At 33.3% G+C, this 19,859-nt stretch overlaps 1 protein-coding gene across 1 annotated transcript in view; it reads right to left on the reverse strand.

Moving 5' to 3' along the window:
* Positions 1–19,859, reverse strand: part of nsl1 (non-specific lethal 1) — a 95,406-nt gene that overhangs the window by 33,305 nt on the left and 42,242 nt on the right. Inside the window, exon 3 of the mRNA XM_089236557.1 lies at positions 5,630–5,717. Coding sequence (XP_089092683.1) covers positions 5,630–5,717 — 88 coding nt within the window. The remainder of the gene's footprint in view (positions 1–5,629; positions 5,718–19,859) is intronic.

Consider the following 19,859-nt stretch of genomic DNA (forward strand, 5'->3'; position numbering starts at 1 on the left):
CAGACGACAGAGTAGCTGATGCCAAGGCCATGTACTATAATATAGCCGCCCTGATCTGATTGCTGCGGCACGCTAGGGAAAACACAAACGCGTAGCATAATTACGTAACACGTTTCGGCTGGCGCAAAATCAGTTCACGCAATGCAAAAAACTTATTCCCAGGAAAACCCGGCTTAAGATGATGGATATCTAGTTGCTTCCCTGAATGAGGGGCAGTGTACAGAAGTTTCAAATTTCAGATTTTTATTACCCTGCAGATTTTCTCCCTTCTGGTTATATACCGGAAATTGCGGTACTTTCGCGGCTATCGGCCGGCATTCAAAGACCGCGTCTCTACAGCATGTAACGTTACCAAATTGGGCCCCGTGGAAATAGTCGTTATTCTAGTCATTGTTTTACCTTTGTCTCCGGGATCGACCGGTAGGATCGTGTGTCCGCCGATCGGCCTCCAATTTGTTATGTTTGGTTGCCAGATTCAATATTATAATGTTTACAATATTTCCTTTTCTCATGACATTATTTAAATCAGATACAAGCTAATACCGCACCTTCAATGTTGTGATTGGTTCTTCAGTGAGGCATTGTGTTAATGCTGCTATATAAAAGCCAGCTAGAGATGTGCTGAGTCTCGACTTCCTTGCTTACGACTTACGACCGACTCAACGATTTAATCGGTAAGGCGTCACGCCCTGTCATGGTGTGAGCTAGATCGTGTCATACAGTTACAATAGTAGAAGTGTGCCTTGGCACTTATCCCGTCTCATCGCACGTAAGGTTTCAACGTCGTCGTGATCCAGTGATCGGTTAGTGGCCAGACCGGCCACCCGTGGACCTTCATCTCCAGTTCCATGTGCAGTGGCTGAGCTTTCATCTCAACGTGTGTGTTTACACCAAAATCGTCTGAAGCTGGTGCCGACGAATCTTTGGCTGTGTGGCAGACACCTGGGAGTATCTGCCGGACAATGTGATAACACGTGAAAACCTGGACACAGCGGTGAGATCGATTCATATTTCTGTTTCATTGTGACAATGAGAGAAAAACCTAACTGTGATCAACGTTTTATCACAATTATCACAGTTAGGTTTTTCTAACGTAAACACACACGTTGAGATGAAAGCTCAGCCACTGCACATGGAACTGGAGATGAAGGTCCACGGGTGGCCGGTCTGGCCACTAACCGATCACTGGATCACGACGACGTTGAAACCTTACGTGCGATGAGACGGGATAAGTGCCAAGGCACACTTCTACTATTGTAACTGTATGACACGATCTAGCTCACGCCTTACCGATTAAATCGTTGAGTCGGTCGTAAGTCGTAAGCAAGGAAGTCGAGACTCAGCACATCTCTAGCTGGCTTTTATATAGCAGCATTCCCACAATGCCTACTGAAGAACCAATCACAACATTGAAGGTGCGGTATTAACTTGTATCTGATTTACATAATTTCATGAGAAAAGGAAATATTGTAAACATTATAATATTGAATCTGGCAACCAAACATAACAAATTGGCGGCCGATCGGCAGACACACGATCCTACCGGTCGATCCCGGAGACAAAGGTAAAACAATGACTAGAATAAAGATGATTTCCACGGGGCCTAATTTGGTAACGTTACACATAAATTTGTCTTGTTCTTACAATATTGCAAAAAAAGGATTGGAATGCCCGTTCAAATTGTAAAACCTTCCCGATATTATGGGAAAAAACCGAATGTGTAAAAACTCGAGTAAAATATCCAGTTTTGTCATCTAGCTGCTATGCGGTAGTCACAGTTTCGCATCGCGAAAAGCATGGGTGTGTATGCAGAATCGGCTTTTGGAGGGGCATCAGAATCGAATTCTTCACAGATAGTATAAAATAAATTATTTTACTCCAATATTTTAATTCTCTACAAAAATATTTTTAACTTTTGATCTGGTGGTGGTGGGGGGGGGGGGGGGAAGGAAGAGACCCCTTATAACCTCCCCAAAATTTTGCTTTTGGTGAAAATCCGTGTTTGGAACTTGTGATTGCGCAATGGTAATTGGCTAAAAATGTGATTTTCTAAAGATTTCAAATTTTGGGTTGGTTATTACTTTGAAAAAAACTTCTGGTTGCCACGGCAATCACACAGACCTACAATACAAATATGCATACATTGAACTTCAAATGCACGCATCACCAGTTCAATGAGAATAGATGCAGGGCCGCAACTGGGAGAGGTAGGCGAGCCTAGTGTCCTGCGCTCTGGACTATAGGGGGCACCAAATTTACCCTTTATAACTGCTTCTACATTACATGGGTGTGCCAAAATACGTACTTGCCCCGTTTGTGAAAGTATCTAGTCGTGGCGCTAGATAGAAGGCACCACCTACTGAACACAAAGCATGCCAAATGCTGGGCACACACACATAAGCACACTGTTAAGTTTCTCCAACACAAATCTGACATAGCTTCCATATTCAGGTGTTAAAATATGTGACAGTTAAATGGCGACAAATCAGAATGGTGGACCATCAGAGAAGGAAAATAAAATCATTTTGCCAGGATAACCAAAGTATGAATAGGGAATGAGAAGATAAGTGTCTGAGAAAGTTCGGAGTTTCTACTCCCCTAGGGATTTTCCCTCTCCAGTTACATATCAGAAATTACGGTACTTTCGCAGCTATCTGCCGACATTCAAAGACAGCGGTCTATATGGCGTACATTTGCGTTGGTTCTTACAAGATTGCGAATGCGCATTTTTGAAAAATCATAAAGGGTTTGGAACGCTGTTCAAAATGGGCAACATTTTTAGAGATTTCTTAAAAAAAAAGGTGGCTTTAGGAAGGACAGAAGCATTTCTTCCACAAAAAATTGTTGATCATTAATGCTCAAAAAGAATTTCAAATTAACGTAGCATGAAAGACTATTTTCTTAATCATTTTCTTCAATATTTTCATTTTCTACAAAAATATTTTTAATTTCATTTCCTTGGGGCTGGGGGGGGGGGCTTTATACCCCCCCCCCGATTTTGCCTTTGGAGAAAATCCGGGTACGAAACCCGCGATTGCATAGTAATCGGCTAAAAATACGATTTTTTAAGGTTTTCCAATTTTGAGTTGGCTATTCCTTTGAAAAAAGCTCTGAGCTCTGGTTGCCATGAAAACCACACAGACCTACACACATACATTAAATTTCAAATCCATGAAAAGCCAATTTGGAGGATAGATTCAGGGTCGCAACTATGGGGGGGGGGGGGAACAGGCGGGTCTAGTCCCCTGCCTCTAGGCTAGATGGGGGTGTCAAAAATTCACTCTTTATAACTGCTTCTTCTACATTACACTAGGTGCCAAAATGTGTGCCTGCCCCATTTGACAAAATATCTAGTTGCAGTCCTAGATAGATGGCACCACCTACTGAACACAAAACAAGCTGAATGCTGGGCACACACAAACACTTGAGTTTCACCAACACATATTTGACATAGCTCCCATAGGTGTGAAAATAAGTGACAGTTAAATGGCGACAGATCAGAGTGGTGGACCAACAGGGAGGGGAAATAAAATCATTCTACCAGGAAATTGTTTTACAAGGATTGGTATGAAATCTGTGCTTGTATGAATAGAGAGAATCGGAAAATGAGTGTCTGAGAGAGAGAAAATCTCATTTGTGTTTTAAATTTAAATGAGAAGATATTATTGAAAGAGCTAAGATTTTTTTTAAAGAAATGAAAAATCAATCAAAAAGGGAATTTATAGATTGATTTATTAGTAAATAGGCCTATATAAATATGTAAAACCTCTAACTTTTAATTACAGTGGATCCGGCTTACAACGCTTTTCAAAAAACTGTCATAAAAAACAAGCTGGAAAACACTTCAAACGGGAAATCTTAATAAGAGTTACTTAAAGTTGGAACAATGAAAATCAGTTGTACTAAGTGGAAAAATGTTGTAAATGGGAACGTTATAAGCAGGATCAACTGTATATTTACTTTAGATTTGTTATGTGTGCTACATTTTGTATGTTAAATTCTCATTAATGGGCTTCTTTGCAAGCTTTTTCTACTAGTAGACAATGAAAGTAAATGAACCTTTGAATAGAACATGTTTTTAGAAATGAATTACTTGATTCACAGAGATACCTCTTTCTCCTACCCAGAACATAGCCCGCTGCTCTGTCTTAACGCAGGTGATGAAAGACCTGGGTCATGATGGAAAAAAAAGTTCATAGAGATACCAGTGAATTATGGGGAAGGGGCATACTTTTTTTAAAGACAACTTTTTTCGAGAGGGACACAGATTTTTTTGAAGACCCAGGTAAATTAAAGTACAGTGGCATAACTGACAACTTTGGAAAATGAAAATTAGGGAGATTTTCACACGAACCAGTATTTTATACTAAAACCACTCTCTAATAAATACAAAAGGGATTTTTCCAAATGAAATAGGGATTTTCCACACATAAAAGTTGAAATGCAGGGAATAAATTACCTACTAAAAAAAACAAGTGAAATTGGAGGCCGAAACTTCAATGGTGATCTAAAAAAATATATATATTGTGTTCAATTTAAAATGAAGTGAACAAACATTTTGCGCGAATGCCCCCAAAATCATTGGAAGATGAAGGAAAAAAAGTGTCAATTTTTGAAGAACATGTGACTTTTGTGTGATACTTGCTTGATGTTTTTTTGATTTCTCATGGGTGATGTCAGTCTTTCCACCATGCCCAATGTTTATGTCCGTAACACAACTTGTACAAAAATAAAAGTCTGCCTTTTCCTGGAACGTTTGATGAAAGGAAATTCATCGGGGAATAAATATCTTTAAAATTGATTAAATATTTTTTTGCTTATCAGTATTCATGTTTTGTTATTGCATGTACGTAACTTCAACAAAGAAGGAAGTTTTGACCACATGCACATCACTGTAATCTTCAATTATTATCCAGGACTATTGGCTACTAAGTTATTTCCCTGCACGATAAGACAAACAACTTTTCTTGTTACCATCAGAGGATTTGTAAAACTTCATTAAAAACAGAATTTCCCACTATTCCCCCCATTTACGACGTGTGACGTCATTTCGAAAGGGGGAAAAAAACAGAGGCAAAAGATGTTTTGCCCCACAAGAAATTCCTTAGGGATTGTTTTCAGAAGCAGGGATTAAATGAAGTAGGATATATTTATGGCCAATTAGGGATTTTTTGGAAAAATTTGGGAGATTTAAGAACTTTTTGGGAGGTTTAAGAACTTTTTGGGAGGTCTAGAGATGAAGCTAAAATTCGGGAGACTTGGCAGCTATGCAGTGGCATCTCTGGCAATTCATAATTAATTTATATCAGCGTTTCCCTAAGGGGGAGAGAAGAGATGAGACAGTAGAAGCTTTGTCTTCAATGGGTTGGCTTGAGTTGGGAGGGGGGGTTGAAAAAACTTTTTCGAGAAGGGGGAGATAAAAAAAAACTGGGAAACTATGCTGTATATATTATTTGGTGTGGCCTCTTGATTTCACTGTACTTATCCCCCACCCAGCATTCGATTTCAATGCATTTACAGTCACCAGACTGGACCAATTTTTTTGGCACAGAGCACCTGGTCAAATGAAGGTTCTATTATACATAAAAAACATTTAACAGAAAGCAAGAAAGATAATGATCAGACTTACTTCACAGGAGAAGGTCCAGGGGATGGAATACTATAATATTTTTCACTTTTCCGCAAATGATTCTCAAAATGAAGTCCACAAGAAACATCTGAGAAATAAAACAGGATTTCATAAAATTATATAACAAAGATAAAATTATGAAAGAGTGCATTTATCCAAGAAATAATGTTATTGAAAAAAAAACCCATTTCTGTTCCGAGATGGAAGATATTGTAAAATTTGAAAAATGTTCGAGGGACAGGAGATGAAAAAAGAAAAAAAGCAATCCCTGTATAATTATTATTATATTGTAGATGAACAATTCATGTTCAATTAGATTTTCTAGCATATTTTTCTATTTTCATGGTTTTTATAATATCTATTGTTGTTATTCTTCCTTTTCTTTGCATAAGTCTGTGGTTTTTTGTTTTTGATTTATTTAAGTTCTTTGGATTGTTCTTTGTTTTAAAATACTTGTGATTTATAAATTGTCCTAAAGCCCCCAGCAGGTATAGAGGACATTAACCATTCAAGTCAAGTCAGCGAGGCCCCATGAAGTTATCAATATGGCTCTGCCCATATGGTTGGGGGGCACGGAGCTAACAGAGCCCTGGCCTGGGAGCTTGTCACAAATCGTACTGGTTTGGCTTTCTCACATGAACTTATAAGCTTATAATTAGAAAGGACCATGAAGAATCCTGGACTGGGACCCATCAGAGTCCAGTTTATAGGGATCCAGAATGCATAGGACATGAGTTTATTGATTTTAAATTTCTGTTCAGTGTCACCACTTTCTAACGTGTCAATATTCGAACATCCGATTAGGTTATACAGGTTGGGCCTAAAGTCACTGACACATTTCATAATTTATATATTTATATAAAATAAACGAGCTTTGAGAGGGCAGTGGCAGTGAAAAATAAACATATTGCTACGGATTTGTTTTCTATAAAATGAAAAAGTTCAAAATTTTATGCATAGATTCTCTGCCATTTATAATTGGTTAAAATTAAACACTTTCAGATGAATCAAGAAAAGAATTGATACTTTATTACACATAATCGATACTGCAGATTATGTTAGCAAATGCAAAAATTGAAATAAAGTAAATTTAAGATAAGACTTGCTTGGTCTACAAATGGTATATTCATCACAGTGTAACAGTGTGCTGGTCAAAAATCCAAATGTGTACCATTAGTTAAAATTTTGTTTTTTCTTTACATAACTTCAATGATATTGAAGCAAAAAATAACCTGGTATGCATGTTACTGATGTGTGGCATATTTCTTGTTTAAAAGAACTGCAGAAGATCTCTTGGGGTAAATATAGACAAACTTAGTCCCTACCTACAGTGAAGAAAAAAACTGCTCTATTTTTCTAGATTTTGTGCATGAAAAAAATTGCAGGAAAATTTTGGGAGCTAAACTTAGATTTAATTGCACTAAGTATTTTCAATGCCTTACAATGGGGCATTAAGTTTCCCCTGATTAAAAAACACAGAAAATATTTTTTTGTTTATACAAAACAATGAAGCCTTGAATTCTATGCCCTAACTGCTGATTCAAAATAATAATAGATGTTGTACCAGCATAAATATCATTCGGCTTTAAACTTTACTTTTCATATTAAAATTTTTGAGTCTGCTAGTTTTTTTACCAAAAAATGAGAAGTTAAAGAATTTCACAGTTTCCACTGTGAAAGAATAAAAATGTGTAAACTAGTAAGCAATATCATGCACGTCGGAAACACACCCATTAACTGTGCAAGAAACAATCTTGTCAATAGAATTTGCTTTATGTAGTTGATACTGAATGGCCCTTTGGTTGTGTATCGATTGAATTGCGATGTCTGCACCGTATGTGTGATACTGAAACGCCAATACTCATTTGCTTTAATGGGGAGGGCCCTCATGAACAGGGTACGAAAAATCATGATTTAAAAAATCAGTGTTTTTAAAAATTCAAATCTGATTTTTTTTTATTAAAATTAACTGACCGTGTGTACTTAAATTAATTAAAACAAATCTTGTTAATCATTAAAAACACATATTTCCATATCACCAGCTTTTTCCCCCCTAATCTCTCAAATTTCATTCAGCATTGATGAATAAGCTAGCAAACGAACCACAAGCAAGAATATGAACATCCAAAATCTGTGTTTAGGTAACATGAAATGATGTTGAGCCTGAATTACCTTCACTGATTAACATTTTTCTTGTAGTGTGCTTTTATTCATGAGGGCACTCCTCCCCACACTTTAAAGTATGTGGTGGCAGCTCAGTATCAAATATATGGTGCCGTTCTCGATTCACTCTACGTGCAACCAAATGAATGGATGCATTTAGTATGATGTGTTTCAGACTTGCATGATTTCCTGCTTAATAATTTACGTATTTTTGTTCTTTCCCAGATTTAATAAGTTTTAGTAAAAAATCAGCAAATTCTGCTTTTTGCATTAAAATTTCAGGTCCAACAGTATTAAACTCTGCAGTTAGGGCATAGAAAATTCAAGGCTTTATACAGAAAATTTTTCTTCATCAGGGGAACCCTATTGTCATACATTGCAAATACCCTTTGCGCAGTCATATCTAGGTTTAGCTCCCTATATTTTTCGGCATTTTTTTTCCCATGCATGAATTTTAAAAATGATAGAATGGCTATCTTTCTGCACTATGTCTAGGAATTAGGTTCAAGTCAAAATTTATCCTATCTTCTCTAATCTAGAAAGTTTACCACATTCCTATAACATCCATACTAGGTTATTTTTAGCTCATTGTCATTGAAGTTAAATAAAGAAAAAATGAAATTTGTGATTCAATGATTCAAAAAAAAAAATCAAGTGACTTAAGCTTTGTGTTTTAAATTAATGATTTAACAAAAAAAATCAAGCTGCTTTAAATCAGCGTATCCTGTGGTAGTTAAAATTGATAAATGAGTAATGATCAGGGTTGGGTTTTGACATCAAAAAACGACATGAGAAAGATCAAAAACTGGTTTAAACCTTCAAAAATTATCAAAAACTTAAATGAATGCTTTTTGATAGTGTTTTGAACATAACAGGCATATAATAACATGATTGAAAAACTTACTTTTTTGTATATTACAATGTTTTATTTTTAAATATTAATTCATTATAATAATTAAAACAAAATATTAATTATAATTTGCAATTTTAAATTTTTCAACATAAGAGTATATAAATATAAAATGTAATTTTGTGGTTAATTTTATCTAAGCTACTGATTACCTGTGTTCAATTTGCTAAGCGGAATAGAGCTGCTTATTCAAAATATGTATGATAGGGACATCACAGAGTTAGGTTTTAGACTTCAGAAACTATAAATCAGTATTAAAACAGTAAAAAACTTATTGTCAATTTTGTCAAACAGTTTTTTTTAAACCTGATAGATATGTTAAATAAAAACTACACTTACTTTTATGTAGATTAAAGGGTTTATATTCAGAATTATAATTACTGAGAATCTATTTTGATATTTTAAATTTTCTGATCTGCCCAAAATTTTATTACATGTAAAAATTCTCACACAGAATCTGTTAATACACTAATTAAACTAATTTATTTTCACCTAAAAATTTCTAAGAGCTTAGGGTGTGTAAATTCACAGAGTTTTAAAGAGTATTTTCAACCAAAGTAGAGCTGACAGGAAATCAGCTCAAAATCTTCAGGACTTGACACACCAAAATCATTTGTTTCACAAATCTAAATACAGCTTCAATTGGAAGAAAACCATTGCATTATAAATGATATTAAATATACCATATCATAGTGCAAAAGTAAGAATAAACTAAGTTTGACTAAGCATAAGTAACAGTTTCTTAAGCATCATGAACAAGCTAGCATTGCCAAATTAAATGGCATTTTAGTCCTACAACTTTGAAATATATATCTAGTGATCAAAATACTATGTTATGCACCATAAGTGCATCGTTTTAATTATCAGTGATTATCGAAATAAATAATTTGATAACAGAAATCCACATTATATATATGGTGTAATAAAAAATTTTTAAACACTTATCTGCTGTAAAAAGAGTACAGCAGATGGTTTATATCAAAGCACATATATAAGCAGTTGAAGAAATTTTAGAAGGTCCAGAATAATCTTGAATCAGAGAATGTCAAATCATTCCATAGTTTTCCCTTCAGTGTTTATGCTATGCTTTATTCAAATTGCGTATTTTATAAGAAAAAAAACCTCCATATATATTTTGTCCAAAATAATTCTGTAGAGAGTAGAAAATTATTTTACAATCATATTAAATATTTATTCTTTGTATAACAGTCGCTTTAAACATTACATGCAATCAGCATGTGTATTTCCAATGGGAATTTTCATATTGAAAAGCAATATTTGAGGTTTTTGACGAAAAGTTTTTCAGGGACAGTAAACCATCAAAAACTGCTAACCCTAGTAATGATAAAGTATTCGGTTTTCATATATAGGCACTATCTACTGATAAACATAACATTCTCTCCAGTTAGTTATTTAGTTTTAGATTTTCTCTCAATTTTTGATTTCTTTGGCCATTGGGAACACTGACATAACAATGTCCTCCTCATCATTTGAACTTGACCTACTTATAGTAATTGGAAAAACAAATAGAGTTATATGTTCTTTTAACACAATCAAGAAAGCACAAGTGCATTGACAATTTTTTGGCAAAACTTCCACAGCCAGAAGCACAGATCATTTGATTCTCATTGTGATAATTTCCAAGTGCATGCAACACCCAAATTCTATTGTTCCAAGTCAAGCTGATGCAATTTGTTAGAGGAGACTAGAATGTTACATCAGTGGGGATGGGGAAACTGAATTTTCATTGCTGTTCTATCATGCCTTCCGTCTACATTAAATAATAAATATCGCGCATGCCCATTAACTCTTCAATATTGAGTGGTGTAGTCACTTCATAGCAGCAGCCACCTACATATCTTACTCAAGAAAAACTTTCTTCAAGAATGTTTTTAATCCATTATATTATTTCACGATCTCTGCATGTTTGGTATCATTTCAAAGCAAAGTTTAAGCTAGATAAAAAATTCCTTCAACAAAAAACAAAAATGGAGGGAAAAGCTTCAGTAAAATGCTACAATGCTAATGATTGATGATTTGATGTCTACTCGTTTTGTACCTCCTTTACGCATTTTTGCGGAAGCGGCTACTACTTCTTTCACATTCTAAAATTTTCTTACGCATTTTGCGAAAAATGGGACCGTAGCTTAAACCCTGTTCAAAAGAAGAATGATGTGGCTTTAAATCCCCCAAAGCAGAATGTTTGCATTGTTCTGCAACAAATAGGCTAACAGGAAATGTGTTCTGCAGTGAAAATTCCCATAATAATGCTTTGACATTTTTAAAAAATTCTTCCAGATTGTTCTGCGACTTACGTAACAAATTTCGGCATATTCTGCTTTAGGGCTTTGTACATTCATAACTATTGATTAACCATTGATGAAACCAACAAGGCTTAATTTGCACAACTTTCAGAGAAATATGTGCGATACAGAATTTAAGTGTATGTACATTGAAGAAAAAAACAGTTCTGTACCTTCTTAGAATGATCGTGATTATGTAAGAAATAGCTTCCCTTTATCAATCAACTTTAGTCTAATTTTTTGTATTTTGAACTTTCCGCATCTATCTAATTTTAAAATAAAGTTTTCTAAGGTTTTAATCTCAACGTTCCTAAAATCTTCATAACCAAACTTTATAAACTTTTCATAATAACCCCATCGAACAAAAAGTTGTTATTGGGAGGTGATTACGCCAAAAATTACTTTGTTTTAAATGTTTCAGGCAATGAAAACTGATTTATCTATGCATATAAAATTGATTTTCTGTCTGTGTCTTTATACATATCTACAATTTTAGATCTATCGTTGCCAAATTTTGCATATATACCAAATGAGACCTGACTTGAGAAAGATAGGCTATTTTACAACTTCATCAGAGCAGGGCATATGCCTCAAATGGGAAAAAACTGTCGAGCAACAATGGTTTCTGAGCCCCCCAACAATCACTTTCAGGAAGTTTACTCTAGTTCCCTAGCAATGCGTTTCAGACGTGTATATGCCTTTATAAAATGGTTTGTCACTTTTTTAATGCTGCTGGTATACATATAATAGCTTATGCCTATATAACGGTTTGCCACTTTTTTAATCTTCCCAGTAATGAGCCTTTTTGAACAGATGTCAGAATCATCATCAGCATCACTGAGGGTAAGACAAAGGATGATCCCCATAGAAATCAGTGTTAAAATTGCAGATTTTAGTGTAGAAATGCGGAAATTTAGTGGGATTTTCCGCAACATCAATAATTTTAAAAATTTTAAAATTATATGAAAAGTATTTGGAAATACTGTGTTTGCTTAGAGATACAAAGCCCAGAAAATTAAATATGAAGTAATTAATCGGACCTACTTTTGAGTTGGATATCCAGGCAATAACATTGATTTCAACTTTTTATTTATATCTTCTCAAGCATGAAAATTAATGTCTCCGTATTGTCTTTTAATATTCAACTACATGAATTTATGTAGTTTAGGATGTTTTAAAATTAATTATGGGCTCGTAAAGTACATCAAAGAAATTTCACAGCTTTAACTAAGCATTTTTTGAAGCAGAAACAGGCAGATGGATAACTTGAAATTCGGGGGGGGGGGGGGGAGAGAGAGAGAGAGAGAGAGAGAGAGAGAGAGAGAGAGAGAGAGAGAGAGAGAGAGAGAGAGAGAGAGAGAGAGGGAGAGAGAGAGAGAGAGAAAAGAATCGAAATACCTCTCTCCTTAATCTAGATTTGTTTCTTTCATGAGCCGTGCAGGATTAGCCATATTAGTTAACTGAGGCACAGTTTGTATGTCCCTCATAGAAAGAGGGAGATATCAAGTGATTCAAAATCCCCATTGAAGAAAACCTGGGCAGCACCGGGTATTATAGCTAGTATTTCATAATATAAACAGAATTAGTAAAAAAAATTGTTATTTAAAAGAAAAATGAATATTTTTCAGAGATGCCATTGATGTGCTATATCGCATCACATACCCAAAATTTTGGAAAAAAGACACATAAAAATTTGGTTCACGCGTCCTCTGGGACGTGTTCTTTCCTAGTTCTAAGAAAAAAAAATAGAGAAAAAACCTCCCCAATTTTTTCCCCTTTTCACAATCCATTACGATCGCAGACCTTGAGAAAGTGGTTTTACTACTTTGCATACTGTCCTGTATTGACATACATGCGGGTTGTTCAAGATATTTAATTGCTTTCCTTAATAAGGGGCCGTGTACAGAATTTTCAAATTTCCGAGTTTCTATTTCCATGCTGATTTTCTCCCCTCCGGTTACATACCGGAAATTACGATATTCACGGTTATCTGCTGGTATTCAAAGACAGCATCTGGGTCATTCCATGTAAAATCAACCAGCCATGACACCCATAGTCTCAGATTTCAATGATTTTTTTTTAATTTGTTGTATTTACCATCCTTATTAACCGTGTGAAATATTATTTGCATATCTCTAAAACTTTTTGAGAAAAAAAAAATGTTGAAATTTATCAAAAACTGACGTAGATGACTTTTCCGAGGCTCAATTTTTAAGCGACATTGTTTGAGAAAATAAATCATAACTTTTTCAATTTTCAATATATTCAAGTGAAATTTTCACTGAAGTGTTCACAAAAACATACAGAATATGAATAAAAATAATTCACACACATGCATTTGAAATTTACATGCTAAAAAATTATGTAAACTTTGTTTTTGTAGAATTTTTCGTTAGAAAAAATACAATTTTTCAAACGTATTTTTAGACCAGAGGCACAGAAGTTACCAAAATAACTTTTATTTTAAATTTCTCCTAAATATATGAAGTAAAATACTGGAGGAAAAAAATAATGGTTTTTTGACCATTAATATGTTTATTCTGGCTCGCAACACAAAATTCATCGAAATAAGACTGGATCATTCCGATTTCAAATCATTCAACTAGATACTGAAATGCAACCCATTATCCCAGATTCCAATCATTATTTTTTATTTATTGCTTCTACCATGCTTGTTGACCATGCAAAGTTTCATGTACATATCTCAAAAACTTTTTGAGAAAAAAAAATGTTTTCTAACCTCACGAATGACATCTCTCAGGCTAACCCCATTCAAGCAATATTATTTGTGAAAATATATCATAACTTTGCAGATTTTCAATATATTCAAATGAAATTTCCACTAAAATGCTCACAAAAAAATTCAGATTATGAATAGAAAAAATGTAACCCTTAGAGGAAAAAAGTCATTTAAATTTAATTTTTTTATTGTTTTTTTTATTTTTAACACAATTTTTTAAACACGTTTTTTTGGATGCACAGCATGAATTTCCAATTTTTTTTCAAATTTAATCCTATTAATATATTAAGAAGACTGTAGAAAAGTAAACATTATTTTGACAGTTAATACATTTGAGTAACAAAACACAATTGTACTTATATGACTATATTAATTATATTTGTACATTTTGACTTAATATAATGATTCATGCTTAGTAAAAAGGAATTTATATTTTATTTTTCATGTACGCTTATACATTTATTACAGTATTCACTAAATTAAGTTTCATGAGTAGTTAATGCAATAATTCAAAACAATTAATAAATTTTAAAATTCTAGGATTAAATGAATTCATGAAATAATTAGAAATGTTAATGTAATGTGTCAAATGGGAGTTGGTGAAAAAAAAAAGGTTTTGGGTGAATAATATAATTTTTCAAATTAAACCTTCATGTTCAGATTCTTAGAAGTGTTCAAATTCCAAATAATTAATTTCACTTTTAATTGATCTATAAATATTTCTTATGATGCAACAAAGACAAACTTTTGCAATCTGATATATTTTTGCATAAAAAATTATTTTGTATTTGATAAATCCAGATAATATTAATCATATATATATATATATATATATATATATATATATATATATATATATATATATATATTAATTTTTGAAGTTTTTTAAGATGCTTAATTATAAAGTTATTTTACCACAACAGTGTTAAATTTTTTTTAATTACTTTGATTTTTACAGCATATATTTTAATAAACATATATTTAATGTATATGATAAATATGAAATGGTTATACTTGTGTGAAAAAAAATCTACATTATAATATTTAACACAAGCCTCTATTTATATTTTTCTAAAGAAATAATTTAAAATGGCTGATAAAAAGCCAGAATATGAGGCATTAAATCACAAATAATGAAATAATTATCAGCTACAACCTAATTGTTGTAGCTGAGGCAGATGGAAGAGAGTAGAATTGAAAACCTAATGTATATAATGCCTGGTGGTGATGTATAAGATGTGATGTTTCTTGTTGTGATGATGATTGTAAAAAATAATAATAGCTTCTGTGAAGATATAAACTATGGCACACTGGTCTTTGTCCTTCAGAGGGCAGCTGGTGTCTTATTTAATTATAAGACTTTATCATCCCAGCAGGTGATGATAAAGTAACTGCTGCTGCTTCATTGGGAAAACTAAAGCAAAAGTGTTAGAACTAAACTGCCCCCCCCCCCCCCATCAAATGATGCAAGTCTCAATTATGATCTTGCTGAAGACAGAAAATGTGCTCCATAAAGTAGCCTGTTCCAGGGTTAGCAAATTTTTCTTATCATAGCACAATTTCCATTTGAGCTAAGTATTTTATATCATCATTTTGGAATTCAAAGTAAAATGTCAGAAAAGACACCGAAATTTATAGTGTTGGAAAAAAAACTGGATCTGACTGTCATAAAAAGTATTATGCAAAAGTGTAAAATCTGTTACCCATTACATCATTGGACCCATCAGACATCAATATTGAGGAGTGGAGCATGTTCTGAACATTTATCTACAGTGTGTTTAAGCATCATAGAGAGCTTTTTTCTCAAAGTATGAAATATATCCGAAAGCATGCTTTAATCCTTTAAAATGTCATAAGAAAAAAATAACAAAAGGTTTAAGGATAGTAAACTTGTATTTTTCACGTATAAATGAAATAAATGGTTGTACAAAATCAATTCCAGGGCAAAAAATATGCCATGCCTGTAGGGACAGTGAATATAAACAACAATAAATTAGGTGAAGAAACTGAATACCGTGAAGAGATGAACAGTGATAGTAATGTAGAGAAGTAACTTGGAAAAATGTCAATTATTAAACAAGAAGCACTTGAAGAAATAAATTCATCTCTACAGAACATAGAAGAGTCACCAATTAAACTTCATAGGGTAGCTCCACAGTGCCAGTCAAACGATGCCAAAAGAAAAGTTAAATCTGCTTGCAACACTTTAAAATCAAATGTTTGTAAAGTTTTGAAGAATTACCAGAAAATGAATCTCAAAGCACACTTAATGAAGATATTAAACAGAAAGAAAATATGATTATTTTGATAAAGTTAATTAGAAATAAGACTTAATTTAACTATCACTACAAGAGAAAAACTGCAAATTTCAACTCCGGGACCTGCTTTAAGAAAGGGGAACAAGGAAAAAAATCTGAAGAGTTCAATGTCACTGAATATGCTGTGCGAAAAGCAGGAGAGCTTTTGTAAATGAAAAAGCAAAGGTGAGCCATTGTGTTTTTATTATAAAAAGAATCAAAAATTAAATTTCAACGATTTTTTTGCAATCTAATTTTTTAATGCAAAGGTTTAAATTTTCTTTCCTAGTCACAATCTACATTTTTTGTGAGCATTTTAGTGGAAATTTCATTTGAATATATTGAAAATCTGCAAAGTTATGATATATTTTCACAAATAATATTGCTTGAATGGGGTTAGCCTAAGAGACGTCATTCGTGAGGTTAGAAAATATTTTTTTTCTCAAAAAGTTTTTGAGATATGTACATGAAACCTTGCATGGTCAACAAGCATGGTAGAAGCAATAAATAAAAAATAATAACGGGATGATAGATTGCATTTCAGTATCTAGTTGAATGATTTGAAATCGGAACGATCCAGTCTTATTTCGATGAATTTTGTGTTGCGAGCCAGAATAAGCACATTAACGGTCAAAAAACCATTATTTTTTCTCTTCAGTATTTTACTTCATATATTTAGGAGAAATTTGAAATAAAAGTTGTTTTGGTAACTGCTGTGCCTCTGGTCTAAAAATATGTTTGAAAAATTGTATTTTTTCTAACGAAAAATTCTACAACAAAGTTTACATAATTTTTTAGCATGTAAATTTCAAATGTAAGTGTATGAATTATATTTATTCATATTCTGTACGTTTTTGTGAACACTTTAGTGAAAATTTCACTTGAATATATTGAAAATTGAAAAAGTTATGATTTATTTTCTCAAACAATGCAGCTTAAAAATTTAGCATCGGAAAAGTCATCTGCATCAGTTTTTGATAAATTTCAATATTTTTTTTTTCTCAAAAAGTTTTAGAGATATGCAAATAATATTTCACACGGTTAATAAGGACGGTAAATACAACAAATAAAAAAAAATCATTGAAATCTGAGACTATGGGTGTCATTTTGGCATTTTGCCGGGTGATTTGAAATGGAATGACCCATGTATGAGCCATAAATTTGCCTTGTTCCTACAAGATTGCGAATGCACAGTTTTGGGGAAATCTTAAAGGATTTGGAATGCCTGTTCAAACTAAAATATTTTCAGAGATCGTTCCAAAAAAAAACCAGAATATGTAAAACTATCTTGAATAGCTGCAGTTTTGTCATCCATAGCTGCTATGCGGTAGTCTGTGTTTCTCATCGCAAAAATAATGGGAAGGGGCACAAGGATTTCTTCAACAGAAATTGTGGGTCACTAATGCTCAAAAATAATTTTAAATTAACATAGTATAAAAAAGACTATTCCCTCCAATATTTAAATTTTCTACAAAAATATTTTAAATTTCTCATTTTCTTGGGGGGAGGGGGGGGGGGACGATTTTGCCTTCGGTGAAAATCCGGTTTTGGAACCCGTGATTGCGCAGTGGTAATCGGCTAAAAATATGATTTTTCTAAGGTTTTCTAATTTTGAGTTGGCTATTCCTTTGAAAAAAGCTCTGATTGCCATGAAAATCACACAGACCTACAACACAAATATGTATACATTAAACTTCAAATGCATGCATTACCAGTTTGGAGGATAGATACAGGGCCGCAACTGGGAGGGTAGAGGGACAGGTGGGTCTAGTGTGTCGGTCACTGGACTACAGGGGACACCAAATCCCCCCTTTATAACTGCTTCTAAATTACATGGGTTTGCCAACATGTGTGCTTGCCCCGTTTGATTAAGTATCTAGTTGTGGCGCTAGATAGAAGGCACCACCTACTGAACACAAGTCTCACATAGCTCCCATATTCAGGTGTGAAAATATGTGGCAGTTAAATGGCGACAAATCAGAGTTGTGAACCATCAGGGAGAGAAAATAAAATCATTTCACCAGAAAAACCGAAGTATGAATAGGGAATCAGAAGATAAGTGTCTGAGAGAAGAGAGAATCTAATTTGCTTTAAATGTGATCAGAAGATATTGAAAATGCCAAGATATTTTTAACGAAATGCAAAATCAATCAGAAGGGAATTTATACATTGATTAATAGTATATATATATATAAATGTGTGCCTTTAACTGTTAATTAAAGTGGATCCTGCTTATAACGTTTTTCAAAAAACCGTCATAAAAAACGTTTTTATGAAATAGGAAAACACTTTAAACGAGACATCTTAATAAGAATTACTTATTGTTAGAACCATGAAAATAAGTTGTACCAAGTGGAAAAATGTTCTAAATGGGAGAAACATTATAATGGGATCTACTGTATACAGGGTTGTAGTGATAAGTAAGTATATACAGTAATATCAGTTGATTTAAATCCATTTTTTTTTTCAGATATGGAAAATTATCTATTGTAATTGAATAAAATTATTTATGCAGCTCTAAAGTGATTTAAATTTTTATTTTAAAAATATCAATTAATTAAAATATTATATTTTCAAATATTTTTATAATATTATAATAAATATATTAATATGTATATCAAATATCAGAGATGCCATAGTCGTACCAATTTAGCTAATAAATAGTTACCCAAGATATACGATGATGAAGTTAGAGGATGTAAAGTTGACTTAGAAAATCAAAAATTGCATGGTGATGGATATACATAATGAATCAATTGTGTTATCAAACGGTGTGGTGAAACCATCCATGTTGATACTATTGACACATCCGGCTATAAGCCGGAGTTCAGTGAAGTCAACAGAATAAAACTTCAAATAATGTAACATATCAAGTTTTGTTATTGCAAATATGGTTTCTTCCAGAAAGACTCAGTATGAAAAGCTTGGCTTTTCGGGACGTACATATTGGTACAGTGCCCACATTTTAAACTTGTTAGCCGAAGATTTGGTTAAAACAGATGTAACAAAGTATGTTACAAGTATATTTAGGTACTTCTGCAATCATCTCTCAAAAGCATGGTATCATGTGTAAGGTGGAAGTGCATTGGTCTTCCTGCAGCGGTATGATGGAATACTAAATAAAATAAATCAATAATAATAAAAAAAATCAACAACCCTGACTGTACATTTGTTTTAGATTTATTACATGTGCAGAATTCCATACATTAAATTCTCAGTGCTAATGAGCTTCTTTGCAAGCTTTTCCTACTAGTAGACAATGAAAGTAAATGAACCTTTGGATAGAACATGTTTTTAGGCTGGATTACACTATGAAAGTTTGAAAAAGTCCTTTTATACAAATAGTTGTGTAATTTAGTCTTACATAAAACTTGAAAAATTGAACCAATGAGCACATCGGCTGCATTTGAGCAAATGTAACCAATATACTTTTTGGTTGCATTTTTCAAGTTTTATAAAAGAACTTTTCTAAAAATTTTACAGTGTAATTCCGGCCTTAAAAATGAATTGTACTTGATTCACAGATACCTTCTTTTCCTACCCAGAACATGACCCACCGCTCAGTCTCAACGAAGAAATATAAGCAGGAAATGAAAGACCTGGGGCATGCTGGAAGAAAATTCATGGAGATACCAGTGAATTATAGGGGGGCATAAGTTTTTTCAAGATAAATTTTTTTGAGAGGGACCCACTTTCACTCAAAAAAGGATCCAGATTTTTTGAATAACCTGGGTCATGGATTAACTAATACACTGAAGAGCCAAAAAAACTGGTTCACCTGCCTAATATCGTGTAGGGCCCCAGCGAGCTCACAGAA

This window comes from Pholcus phalangioides, unplaced genomic scaffold (assembly GCF_987345545.1).
Source record: "Pholcus phalangioides strain wild (caught in Gottingen) unplaced genomic scaffold, Ppha-v1.0 ptg000009l_1, whole genome shotgun sequence".
In the NCBI taxonomy this organism is placed as follows: Eukaryota; Metazoa; Arthropoda; class Arachnida; order Araneae; family Pholcidae; genus Pholcus; species Pholcus phalangioides.